We start from the raw sequence: 15,592 nt of genomic DNA, 5'->3' as shown, positions 1-15,592 counted from the left end.
GTAACCTAATATTCTACATTTACCTTACATAGTTAATACAAACATTTCATTACTATTTGAAACATTAAATATTATATAACAAACTTATCTTATACAAATTATAAATCAATTTTTAATGGTTTCTAAAATCTATCAACATTAATTTATAAATAAGCTCATTTATATATTCATATAATTATGATAAATAAATTAGATCAGCCTAATAAGTTGTTTATTATACTTTATTTGACATGATTCAAAATAATATGAGCTTATGTTTTAAATATTTTTAGTATTTAAGTTAAATGAGTAAAAATTCGATATTTATAAACTCTTTACATTAAATCATTACATTAAAATTTAAAAAAATAAACAATAAAATTAAACGCATGCACATTGACTTAAAAAATTAAATATTCAATGTAGTTATACAACCAAAACGTTAATAAAACATAATCATAATAAAACATAAATAATAATGTAAGAATTTACAAGAAAATTTAATATTAATTTTGATTTTGTGAAACTTGTATTTTTAACACAACTTAATCTACAATTGGCTTGTTCAATTTGAAATTTAACAATTTAATACAGATATGATTTTCTTAACTCTTATTAATTAAATATAATTTTTAAAAAAACTAGGAACACGATACGAAAATATATACGTTTCAAATGAATTTTGTAATAAGCTCTTTTTAAACTGATAAAAATGTAAAACCAATAAAGTATAGTTAATAAAAGTATAGTAAAATATTGTTAAATTTACATATTAATTATTAACAAATTATTCAGTTACTAATTACAATTAGATTTAAAAAACTGATAAATTACAGATATTGTCAAAATTTAAACAAAATACATGAAACATTATTTTTCAATCAATACTAAAATTTGAAATTACATTCATATAAAGACCGCAAAAATATCAATTTTCAATTTTACTTTTCTAAATTGAATTCATTAACTTTGAAGATTTAAATTTTTTTGCATATTTTATCTCTCAAGAAGTATGTATATGTGATATAAAGTGATCATTTTAGTTGACATATTGAAACAATTTATAAAATAAATATAACTTTTGAGCTGTTTATAAGCATTTGGCTTTCTTCACTAGTATTGATAAGTTTTTAATAAATAATTAAATTATTAAAATTATTTCAATGGTTCAATTATCAATTGAATAATTTCAATTTAATTTTTTAATTTTTAAATGACTATCATATATAAATTCATCCAAACAAAATTTTGGAATAAGTTATTATTTTTAGTATTTGCTTTTTAGAGAAACTGCTAAAATTTGTTTTTTTGTAAGAACTAAATAAACACTATTTCTAAAATTTTGTTTGGATGAATTTATATATGGTAATTACTTACTTTAATGGAATTAAGTTCAATCTAATTATCAATTAATTAATGAAATAAAGGATTTAAGTTGTAAGAAAACAAAACGTTACAGTGTCACATGTATGAAAGTAAGCAAAACTGATCTGTTAAAAAAGAAATTAATTATAATACTCTTAATTGCAGAATTTTGCAAATTTGATAATCAACAATCACAAAACTCAAAATAATCTACAATGAAATTTGTTGTCACTGGTTGATCTTATTTTCTTTTTTTTTCTTTTGTACTTCACCTTCTTTAATCATCTTTGTTTCTTTTTCTCTTTCTCTGTTATATTTTACTTTTACTTTTTTCATATGTGCATATCTTTCTCAATCGCAAGCAAGACAAAATATAGTAAATATGTTTATATTAACTTACAAAAATATAAATTTCATGGGACAAGACTTATTTTTTAATGATAAAAGTAGTAATTACTTATGTATATGAATCTTAATAAGAAATATGAAATATAATAAGAAGCTAATAAGAAATCTTAAGGAAAGTAAGGAGTTCTAAAAAGTATTTATATTTCATTATTTAGTTTTATAGTATAAAATACAATTTTTCATTATCTTATCTTTCTTATAACTTATAACAAAAACATCTAACCTACATAATAATATTTAAAAGAATACAATAGATAAAATAATAAGAGAATGTATTGTATAAATATGTATATAGAAGATTTTTCATATATTTTTTCTTATAAATAATAATTTATAAATACAGAAAAATGAATAAACACATTTCATTGTATAACTCATATATATACTTTCAATTACAGTACGTAATATGTAAATATTAAATTCTTAATTTATTATTGTTTTTACACTTAAGAAAATAGTTTTAAAGTTTAAAAAATAAAAATCAATAATGACTCTGCCTTTATTTTATATACACGCACCAAATAATCAAGATACAAAACCGAAAAAATTATCTGATATTTATATCAAAAGATGTAATCGTAAAAAAAACAAATAAATTTGTAAAAAAATTGTAAAAAAAAAATATATAACTTTATAAGAACCGTACAAAATAATATTTTAATATTACAAATATTAAGCTCATATACAGATTGTATTTATTACATATATACTTAATTTCATCAACGCTATAGAAAATATATTCTAGGTCAAAAATCAACAAATGCACAAAAAGCGTATGTAATTATAGAAAAATTTATATTACTTAACTATGCATCTTTAACATTTAATTTTGTACTTTAATTTTTAAAATGTAAATAATATACAACTTTGTATATTATTATCTCCCGAATTAGTTGTACGAAGAAAAGGGGCAATATTATCTGCCTTCCTTCTTCCTCGCGCTACTGCTGCCATCATACCACTGCTCATGAATTAATTTTATTTCATATGATTCATATAGAAAACTTATCCATCGCAGAAACCGTGCGTATTGAAGAACATGTAGTCTATGCGATAGTTATGTATGAAGTATCATTATGTGTATTACAACTGAAGTATCCATTTCAAACCATTGCTTCGTTGTCGACTCCTATTTAAACGTGAGGATATAAACTTCAAAAAATTCGACAATTTAAGAATAGCGAAAACAATATCACGGTGTGATAACTCATAAATGTAACAAAACAACACGACTTTTTTTTTAATCAAGGAACGTAATTACACATTTGCGCTCTGTTTATAATTTACGGTTGTGTCAACAAAAAATATCTCAATATCTTTTGCGCGTGCGTAACTACAGATTTGCAAGTGTAGACTGATTTGTGATCTGACTATCGTTATAAAGAGAAAAAGGCACATGCGCAAAAATCAAATGCTCTAGTTCCATCAGCTTTTTTATACTTCTGTTAAAAAATTCTTATTTTAATTATTGAAAAAAAATTAAATGTGAAAATATAACCCCTTGACTCTCTCCAAAGTTCTGAAAATCATTCACATTATTCTTATAATAAGCGAAACAATACAAAACTCATTTTATCTAACTCTGATACTTCAATCTTGCTGACTTTTATGACACTGTCGTCGTACAAAATATACAAGTGGCGCGTACTGTTTCGGTTCGTGAACGCAGTTTTAGCCTAAATACATGCTTCCTCTTTCATGCTCTCTCTCTTTTCCTCTCTTTCTATTAACCCTCTTCTTCGTGCCCTTCTTTTCATTTACGGTCTCAAAAAATTAAACAATCTATTTTCTTCACATTTTTTCCACGGTATGGACAACAATATAGGTTACTAAATAAGATAGAACTTCGCGTTCTGTACTCTTGCGTTTATATTCTTTTATTTTATTATTCGTCTCTCGCTCTCTTGTTGCGCATGTTTTGCTGCATATACATGAGTGCGCATCCATACTTGTTTTTTCACCGTCGTTAAAGGACTCTACTTCTTTTTTAACCGCCTTTCTTAATTTTCTCATTATTATTAGTCTTCGATCATTCTCATTAATATTATATTTTATTTTGTAACATAAGATCTCTACAAGAACACGAAAACTATATAATAATTGGCAAATTAAACTTTTCTGAAAAAAGGAGAGTCAGTCAGTGGTTAGATATATATTTATGGACAGAGATATTATATTAAATTTTAAATTAAGTGTTAAAAATAAAGTTGACTCAAAGGAGTTGATTGAACTGTAAAAAAACAACAGTGCAAGAAGCTGTGGTTACTATACAAAACATAAAAGCATACAGGTGCAGATGCGAGTTACTCGCTATTAACTGAATAGGCAACATGGACTGCGGCGAGACCTCAAGTAGGATAATTATTATCCACACATTGGATTATGCACTGATTTTCTTGTTCTAAACTGTTTTTTTATTTTGAATAATGGTGAAAAATTTTAATATTAAGTATAATATATATTATTACCAAATTATTTGTAATTATTATACATTTTTAATAAAAATTCTTTGAAATTCCATGTAATATTTGAGAAAGTTTACGGTCAAATAATATTTTTAAGTAAAATGCTTGCTATTAGTAGAAGAAAATCCTATATTAATTTTGTAAGCAGTTGCTTGTAATTTTTAAAAATATTAAACATGTTGCCTTTAAAATATTAATAAAAAACTTAGGTATTTTGTAACAAATAAAATTTAATAAAAAAAAAAATTATGGGCCATTATAAAAATGAAATTAAAAATAAGATAAAACTTAAATGATATATTTTTAACATAGCCTTTCAATTTTATATATATAAACATAAGAAAACATTCTCTACAATACATATTTTCAGAGATTTATAATCATAATTATTATTTATTTTGGTTACTATCAATATTTGAATGTTATAAAGAAAATTTTTTTTTTTATAAATTTATTTGTGTGTGTATATAATATATATATATATATATATTTTTATCATTACAGATAATGGGGACATTCAGTGGTGTTTCTCACAGGTGAAAGGAACCTTGGAAGATGATGTCACAGAAGGTGAATTCCAAAAAGTTTGCCTAAATTAAACAACTTTATTTAATTGAATCTTTATCTTATCTGTACCAGTTTATTTCAAATTAAGCAGATGCTGTTATTTTTAATTACAAGGTATAGATTTGAAAAAATCAGATAAAATTAGTATTTGTCATCATTATATTTCAAATAAATTATTTATAATGAAATTTTTTAATAACAAATAATGCATATCATTATTTTTTAATTTTAGTATAGTTTATTTAGAGTATGAAAATTATAATTTAAGTCAGCTATATTCTCTATTTTTAGAATAATTTTTAAAAATTCAAGACTTTAAATATACAAGTTTTTTTATAAAATTTTTAAACATATAATGTTTCGATCAATGTTATTTTTAATTTGTAACATATTAAATATAAAATATTTCTTATAATTTTGTATTTTCAATTTATTTTTTATTTCTTATTACAGGAATCTGATAAAACTAAATATTATTAAAATTATACATGTTATTTAATTACTTAAAGATCTGAAATTTAAATACTTTAAGTAATTTATATTTTATTGAAATTAACTGTTTTATAACACGAAAGCCAGTAATATTTTATTAAGTATGTTTTTAAATATTGCATTTTATTTATTTCAGCTGACATTATCTCATGTGTGGAATTCAACCATGATGGTGATCTCTTAGCTACAGGAGATAAAGGTGGCCGTGTAGTTATATTCCAAAGAGATCCTCTTGTAAGTAGGATATTCTTTTTTGTATTAAAATTCATTTAATACAGATGTTTATAAATTTTTATTAGATTGTTTAGATTATGCTTTGTATAAAATATTGCTATCAATGGAATTAAATGGAAGTGTATAAAGTATTTTATAACAAATAGTCTTAAATAGTATAATTTCACTCGGTTAACATAAGTTGTTTCAATAATTTCTATTTAATTTAAATTATTTGTATTAATTATAAATTTATTTTAATTATAAGAGTAAAACTATTATTCCAAGAAGAGGCGAATACAATGTATATAGTACCTTCCAAAGTCATGAACCTGAATTTGATTATCTAAAGTCTCTAGAAATAGAAGAAAAAATAAATAAAATTAGATGGCTAAAGAGAAAAAATCCAGCACATTTTTTACTTTCAACAAATGACAAAACTATCAAACTGTGGAAAGTCAGTGAGAGAGATAAGCGTGTTGAGGGATATAATACTAAAGAAGAAAGTGGTGCCATTCGTGACCCCACATGTATCACTGGCTTAAGGGTGAGTTTGAATAGAAAATTATACATTAATATTATAATTTTACAACTAAAATTTACAATTTAATGTTTGTAAGTATTACTTTTGAAAAATTAATATGCTTTTAAATAAGATTTTCCAGTAATATTTTAATTATCAAGTTTACACTGATTTAAAAACTTAGTTCTGTTATTAGTGATTATATTACTCCTTCATTTTGGTCTTAATAATGGCATAATATATATATTATATGGCTTATACTGGTCGATACCAAAAATCTGTTATATTACCTTAATAAATTTCTAATTTATTTTATTAAACATCAAAAAAATAATATTATATATTATATATATATATATATATTATATATAAAATAATATTGTAATAGGAGCTTATAAGTGATTAATTGAAAACATATATTAAGTGTTAATTTTTTAGGTACCTATAATCAAACCAATGGAACTAATGGTTGAAGCATCACCAAGAAGAATATTTGCTAATGCACACACTTATCACATTAATAGCATAAGTGTTAATAGTGACCAAGAAACATACCTTAGTGCAGATGACCTTAGGATTAATCTTTGGCATCTCGAGATAACAGATCAAAGTTTTAGTATCCTTTTAATCACAATAATTTAATACAGAATTTTTATTAATTATCTCAATTATATTCTTATAATATATATTCTTTAATAAATTAGTATACAATAATTATGTTTATAATAAACCGTAAATATATTTTGTTTAATCTGATTTATGAATTATAAAATTCCTCTGTATAATTAATTTTAATGAAAATACAATGCATTATACTTGATGTTTTCTTATCAATATGCATAGATATTGTAGATATTAAGCCTACTAATATGGAAGAGCTAACAGAAGTCATAACTGCAGCTGAGTTCCATCCTGTTGAATGTAACTTACTTGTGTATAGCAGTAGCAAAGGAACAATTCGCTTGTGTGACATGAGATCTGCAGCACTTTGTGACCGGCACAGTAAATTATTTGAGGAGCCTGAAGATCCTACCAACAGAAGTTTCTTTTCTGAGATCATCTCAAGTATAAGTGATGTTAAACTTAGTAATTCTGGCAGGTACATGATTAGCAGGGATTACCTCAATGTTAAAGTATGGGATTTGCACATGGAGACCAAACCTATAGAAAGCTATCCTGTAAGTAGTTTGCAAATAAGATACTTAGGTGGACACATCAATTTTTAGAATTTTTTTTTTTAAGTTGTAATGATTATAATAATAATGTATAACCAAATTTATATAAACTGCAATCAAATTTATTATAAATATATTTTAAATATTTTGTTTGTAACATTTCTTTTACTCTTTTGAGATGTTGTAAGTAAAAATTACATTTATTATAAACTATTACTTGGTGTGTATTAATGATATATAAAATTTTAAAATCACATAATGTGAAATATTTAACATAAATTAAACATGTCATACTTATATTTGTTTGAATATTACAGACATGAGTATTGATCATAATCAATAATATATTATGAATCTTACAAATTAGTTTCAGATAATTATTAAAATTGCAAACTTCCAATTATACACAAAATCATATTAACAAAAATAAGAGGATTAAATTAATTTATTTAATAAATGTTAATATTTTGATAAATTTAGTTCTTAATTTTTTATGATATTAATATACATTATGTTTTAATAATTATATGCTAATAATACAACAGGACCTAATTGAAAATCAAATATAAACTAAAAATATTAAGAAATATTAAATAATTAGCATATAGTATGTTTATCATATAGTTTAGCATATAATATATTTATTTAAATATATAATAAAAACATTAAATAAAAACAACAATATAAAATTGAAAGGCTATGTTAAAAATATATCATTTAAGTTGTTTGTTTTTAATTAATAAAGCCTTTAATGGCAAATTAAATATAACTAGCTTTCAAATAAAAAAATAATTTTTATTTTTAAAACATTTAACATTTAACATTACATTCTCCATAAGAAGTTTTAGTAAAGGACGTTTTTACTTTTATTAAAATTACTATTAAAATATTCATAAAAAATTAGTATAAATTTTAAAATATAATATTGATGTACTTAAAATTCTCTTTAATAATGCAAAAGTATTATTTATAAGCAATTATTTTAATTTATTTTTCAACAAAAATATGTTAGGTTAAACTTATTTTAATAAATTGAAAGTATATTAATAAGTTAATTTAAAAAGTTATATGAATACAATTTTTACATATATTTATAATTAAAAATATTTCAGGTTCATGAATATTTAAGATCGAAATTGTGTTCACTGTACGAAAATGACTGCATTTTTGATAAATTTGAATGCTGTTGGAGCGGTAGCGATTCAGCCATTATGACAGGTTCATACAATAATTTTTTCCGTGTATTTGATCGTTCGACGAAACGAGAAGTAACATTGGAAGCAACACGCGAAGTTGCTAAGCCAAGAACTCTGCTGAAACCTCGGAAAGTACGTTTAAAACTATAAATATTATTATGATTATATAGTTTTTTTAAATAAAAAAATTATTTTTCCTTAAGATAATGAATAATATTAAATGTAGAATTGTTAAAAATTAAATAGCGAAAAACTACAATTAAAATACATTCTGAGATAGATGAAGCCAGAAATTGGTGTTGGTATTTCAAATGCTTTCTTAGCGAAATAGCTGTTTTGACGGGAGTAATTTAGCAGATTATTCTAAAAAGGTAATTTAGTGCTGAGGATAGTTTCCTGCTACTAGATTAATGGATCGCGTATTATGTTAAAGTGATGACTGGATTTTTTTCAACTAAAATCTTTCGAACTCCCCCCAACCAGATTATTGAATTACAATATATCCTTTTACATAAAATCAAGGCACCCTAATTAAAATTTCTTGTCATTACTTATTCATTGCGTGTAGTTATGCTTATTTATAAATCCAAATACGCATAGGAAAACGGGAAAATATTAGTGTTGATATACCGACGTATCAATCCTATTATTATATTACTTTTTACATTACCTAATGTATATAATTAAATATTAAGATAAAATTGAATTCAAAATTTATAAGATAAATATAGTTTCCTAATTTTGTTTATTTATTAAAAATATAAAAATAATGTCATTATTTAATATATTTATTCAATGGATTATTACTTTTAAAAGATGTTTTTAAATAAGAATGATTTTTATTATTTAAATATTTGTTGAAATTTATGATTATTGTGAATAATTAATGTTACAATGAATGATATTTTAATTATGCATAGAATGATTCATTAATTATTTTATTAAATCAATAAATTTTTTTTTAATTTTGTTTCAATATTAGGTCTGCACTGGAGGTAAACGTAAAAAAGATGAAATTAGCGTAGATTGTCTGGATTTCAATAAAAAGATTTTGCATACAACATGGCATCCTACTGAGAATATTGTAGCAGTAGCTGCCACAAATAATCTCTTTCTGTTTCAAGATAAACTCTAGCATATTTATATGCAGGTAAATGGTATATAGATATTATCTTAATAAGAATCAAACAAAACATTGATACATGTATTATATATTTTATATAATATTAATTTTGAGATAAAAAATTAAATATGTTAATCATCTTTTATACAAACAAATAAATGGAATAATAATTTTGTTAACTGTACTATACAGTTAATAGAAAATTTATTTGAAATTTAATTAATATATATATCTTACTTTGCTGTCTTCTAAAAAGCATTAAAAATTAATTTTCCAATGAAATTTTCAACATTTAAAATATTTATTGATTATGATACGATATGATTATATATGAAAAATTTTTGAAGAAAAAAATGTAATGCAATATTTGAAGACTTCTGGCATTTAAATATGTTTAATAATGCAAAATCATTCAAGCAATAACAGTTTGATAATGTAATTATAATTATAACTTTCAGAGTATACAACATTATATAATTACATAAACACGGTGCAAAAAAATTAAAAGGAAAATAATAAAATAATTTGATAAAAAGGGCTGCCAATGTGATTGTTTAAAAATACACACCCAATAGAGTATAGACGAATGTCAATTTCAGTCATTATCTGTTTATTGACTGATCGAGAATAAACATCAAGAAAAAAGAGGAAATGAGCGAATGAGAGAATGAGTGAATTAAGTGCATCAGGGAATGAAAATAGTTGTCAAAAAAAGAAATAAATAAACGCACCGTCATCAAAATGGAGGATCAAATTCTGCCACTGTTATTTATGGTTGAAGAAATCAATATACATTTGTAATTGCGATATTAACGTTAACAATCATAATTTTAGTCATGCAAACAACAAATAAAGAAAAATAATGATGAAAAAACATTCTAACATAAATACGTACATCAAAACATATGTTAAAAAAATAATTTAAATGCAATACTCATATTATTGATACCTATATAAAAAATGAAATTAATGAATCACATCATTATATTTTCGTCAAAGAACAAATTTATTAAGATGTATATATATATATAGTAAAATTAATAACAATGTTTTTCGGCTGATCAAGTAATCAATAAATCTTATCAAAAGAATTCGCTGTGCGGATAAAACAACATTAAAAAGGATAATCAAGAGTTTAACTTTCTAAGAAAGATTGCAAAGTTAAAGTATCCACATTATTATTAATTAAATACAATTTGTTTTTTTTCCATGTATCAACAAAATATGATATAATGATTAATTAATAATTTTTTGTAAAATTTTATTTTTAAACATAATTACTGACTTATTCATAGAAAATATTATATAATGAAATATTGGACTTGCTTCATAATTGATAGCCATTACTCTGTAATTGTAACAAACATTGTTTAATTACTTATTTAGCTTGATATAGTATCCTTGGACATACTAGATCAAACTTAAATATATTGTCTTGCATATGTGTTAATAAAATGCTCCATTTTGATAATTGAAATACTTATTATTATTTTATATTAATATCGACAAAATAATGCCATCATATTTTTTTCATCAAACTAAAATATACTATTTTAATTTATTTTAATCTGATTTCATTTTCAAAAATAAAATTTTATTAATTACATGTGCTAAATCTTATTTAAAACAAGATAACTGCAAAAAAGCAATCATTATTAAAAACACATAGTTAATATATGTAATTTTTACTACAAGCTTAATTATATTTTGACCATAAACGATTTTCCAATTCTATTCTAACTTTAACTAATATATAATATGCAAATATGCACAAGTTTCAAATGTGGTTTAATACATTATAAAAGTATCTATGTTGTCACTAGAATTAAATATATTATAGGAATATAAAGGAAATCTCAAATTTTTATAACTGAATATATTTAAAAATATTTATTCTAAAATCAGTGATCATTACTTACTCAATTATTCAATTATATATAATTTTATATTTATTTATCTCAATCCAAGATATATATGCATTTTTTCAAAATTAAATTATTATTTTATTATCCAATTAATACAATTATCATTGCATTATTAAGCAACTAAATTAATAATTAAATGAAATACTGGAAGTAAATTATTTTAAGAAAAATTACTTTTTAAATTAATTCTGTAATGAAGATCATTTGTTAGAAAATTTTTTATTTAATATCAATCTTCATAAATTACGATGAATCTATTAATTGTTCATTATTAAAAATACAGTATATAAGTAAAACGATATGAAAACTGAAACGATGTTTAAATAAACTAAGAATTAAATTAATAAAAAAACCAGAGTTTTTTATATTACTACTTTAAACCATATAGAGAAAACAAAAGAATATTTACAATTTTAAAAACAATTTTTTAAGTTTTTTTTATGTATACAACATTCTTTTAAAGTTATTTTATTTCCCCAACACATTTTAATTTTAATTTATGTAAACATTTCTATCCACTATTCATCTATAAATTGCATAATAAATTGTATTCAATCAAAGAGAAATTTTTTAACTCTCATTAATATTCTCTTTATTTATTACCCTGGTCTGTTAAAAATTCTGAGTATAAAACTAGCTAAGATAGTATTACATTATACAATTTTGTGAAGTAAATCTGTAATTGAATTATAAATATATGATGGTTTATCGATTAATTAACACAGATTGATATGTACATTAGTAATAATATATTTAAAAACGAAAGAATATAATTTATTTAATAAAATTTTTACTCTATTTGTTAATAGAAGTACTATAGTAGAATTTACAGATAAGTAAATATTGATACTTAATTAAAACTAATTAAATATAAATATTCGCTGTTAAAAACTTATAATTGCACCTATTTTGTTAATATAGTTTACCTAAATGATGTTTTTGTAATTTTTATTATAAACCATAAACAAAATAATTTTTAATTAAATTCTAATAAATATAATTTATAAAATTTTAAAGCTTAAATATTAGTTAATTTGTTATATACAAAATTATGACAACTTCAACCAAATTGAACTATATAAAATACTATAATTCAATTTTAGTTATTTTTTAGATAAAACAGTTAAAAGATAAAAGAAGTAGAATGTAAATTATACTAATAAATTAAAGAAAAATAACAATAGTTGTTATAATAAATTAGTTTACAATCTTTCTTTGAACTACATTGCTGTTTTCAGTAGCGTTGACAATTTATAAATTTTTAAAATATAAAGGAAAAAAAACGATTACAAATAAATACAAAATGTTTTTAATAAAGAAAATGATGATACATATGGCTAAAATTACATTAAATATTCCTATAAATTATTTAAAAACGAATGCAATTACATATTCCAACATTATTATTAATAAATTGTATAAACTTATGGTCATTTACATAAATAAATTTTTTATTTAATATAACAGTACAAAATGTTAATTTTTATTTTTTATCAATAAAATCTATTTTTATAATATGAATTTAATTAATGTTTGATATATCTTGAATTTCTGCTTTGTCATATTTTACATTTAAAATATAAAGACCATATGGTGGCGCTAATTTAACATTTAAATTCCAGTTATGATGCAATGGTGCTTGTAACATTTGTAATATATCTTCCTCACTTAAATTATTATATCCCAAAGCCATTAATGTTCCAATTACTTGACGAATTTTATTATATAAAGAGAAGTTTGATTTAAAAATTAAATTCCAATAGTAAAAATTCTCTGAAAGTGGATCACATGGCATTAAAGGTTTAGATTCCTTCAAATCAATATCTAATATTCTAAAGGAATTTTTATTATAGTTTTCATTTTTAAATTTTATTTTTAAAGAATTTTGATTGTTCACTGGTTCAAAATCTTGTGTACATTTAAATAAATTAATTCCATTCTTCATTCTTTCAAAATCAAAATCTTTTCCATAAATATGTACATTTAATGTTCTTCTTAGTTCTGAAATAGGAATTTGGCCATTTTCTGGATTTTTTGCTATGAGAAATCTATATAAGTATTCTTTATACTTTGCTGAAAATATTGCATGAAATTTTTTACTCACTTCATAAAAGGAAAAAATTCTTATTTTATGATCACATTTATTTAAAGATTTATTTATTAAATGCAATTGTTGCTTTGAATCTATTTTACATAGAGATTTAAATTTTAAGTCAATATGTGCTGCAGTACACAGTGCATGAATACCAATATCTGTTTGTTCAGCCATTACTAAATTAACATCATTAATTATTAGTTTTTTAATTCCAATTAAACTGGATTCTATTGCTCCTTGAACAGTATCAATATCTAATATTTTATTAGAACTTAATCTTTGTGAACCATTATAGGAAGTGCCAATGTAAGACAAGTTTAACATATATCTCCTCATATTAAATTTTTAATTGAAAATCAATGTTTTATTTTTTTTCAAATTGACAAAATTCAATACATATTTAATTTTTATAATTAAATATATGTATTATAATTAATTAAAGTTTATTTATTCTTCACATAATTGTAATCAATTATTAGGGATTTCTATTATACTATATTTTTGATTTCATCTAAAGTATAATAATCAAATATATGAATATTATGGTTAGAGAAAAATTAATTTAATTTATAGAAAATACTTACAGCTAACTATATAATTATCTTATTCTCCACTTTTGTTGAAATTTCGAATCACTTATCTTTGCCCTGCTATGTGACATATTTTACAAGAATATTTTTATAATTTTTTATTTTCATGCATCAATTTATGTAGCTACCCAAATGGTAACTTTATAATAAAGTTGTAACAAATAGTTAAAATATAATTTATTTTTTAATTTCTACATAATTTGTATGATTATACCATGATATAATAATTATACAATTTCATTATATAATTAATCCCAATTCTGTATTATATATTTATATAAGAAACACTACATGTAAACAGGTCTGGCTTTGGTTTTATCAGGTTGTCTCTCCATCATTTTAAGAAAATGCTTATTTAAATATGTCAGATTTCTCACATTTTTTATTAATTTCAAGCTTTACATGGCCATAAAATTCAATTTTGCTTAGTTAATATGTTATACATTTTCAATAAATAACATAAACGTTAGGATAATTTAGAGAAATATTGAAAAACTAAAACAAAAACATAAGAACATAACCAACACCGTTGTACTGTGCGCATTGAAACTGATTTTAATATTCGTAAAGAGGTCATTTAGCATTCGTAATCCTTATTAAGCCTTTTCTATAAATTTACGAATTAAGAAAACTCATTCAGTACATCAATAATCGTTCAATATTATTAATCTTAAAACAATAAATTAATAATCGTCAGTAATTATTTAATCACATATTTTTAGCCACTATCCCTTTAAATTTATAGACGATTCGCGTGATTTCGTTAGAAAGATTCTTTATCAGGGAACAATTCCAATTTGTAAGTGTATAAAAGAATATGCATTTTTTAAAAGGTTAGAAAAAATTGTAAAAAATCTATAAAAAGTTATTCATTTTATACTTTAGTTTGAATAAACATAATATTTTACAGATTAATATATTTGAAAACAAAATATTTTCTAAAATTAAAAATTTACGTACTTATTTATAAAATAAAGAATATTAATTACATTTTAAATTATAAAATTATAATTACATTTCAAATTGTAAAATCAACTTTTATATAAACTTCAAAATAATTGATAAGATATAAAATATTATACATACATATATAATAAATTTAAATATATTTTTATAATTTTCAAGATGACGTGTAATTCATTGATTAATTGGATATATTTAGTAATATTTTATTTGTAGGATATAAAAGAACGACATTTGTAGGATGTAAAAGAATTTAAGTATCACAAGCATAAGTAAGAAATGGTATATATATAAGTACTTGCTATAAAAATATAATAAATTTATACTTAAGTTCTGATAGAAACAATTAAAATAATATTGCTGTAAGAAAAATAAAACATTAAAATAAATATTGACTATTTTTAAATCTAATTAATTTTATTAATAAATAACCAAAAATGTAATTTCATTTTCAATTATATTTATATTTTTTTATTTTATTTAATTACAAGTTATTATAATCATGCTAAAAAT

At 21.7% G+C, this 15,592-nt stretch overlaps 1 protein-coding gene across 1 annotated transcript; it reads left to right on the top strand.

Moving 5' to 3' along the window:
• The first annotated feature begins 3,489 nt into the window (after positions 1-3,489).
• Positions 3,490-10,003, top strand: tws (protein phosphatase 2 regulatory subunit tws). The gene is made up of 9 exons (XM_011498787.1): positions 3,490-4,104; positions 4,722-4,787; positions 5,413-5,510; positions 5,758-6,036; positions 6,451-6,628; positions 6,856-7,190; positions 8,300-8,515; positions 9,366-9,533; positions 9,965-10,003. Exons 1-8 carry the CDS (start codon positions 4,083-4,085, stop codon positions 9,516-9,518), a joined length of 1,347 nt encoding a protein of 448 aa, XP_011497089.1. The 5' UTR covers positions 3,490-4,082; the 3' UTR covers positions 9,519-9,533; positions 9,965-10,003.
• Positions 10,004-15,592: the final 5,589 nt, after the last annotated feature.

Source organism: Ceratosolen solmsi, unplaced genomic scaffold (genome assembly GCF_000503995.2).
Source record: "Ceratosolen solmsi marchali unplaced genomic scaffold, CerSol_1.0 scaffold30, whole genome shotgun sequence".
In the NCBI taxonomy this organism is placed as follows: Eukaryota; Metazoa; Arthropoda; class Insecta; order Hymenoptera; family Agaonidae; genus Ceratosolen; species Ceratosolen solmsi.
Note: the sequence above shows the minus strand (reverse complement) of the source record. Positions and strands in the feature narration are given on the sequence as shown.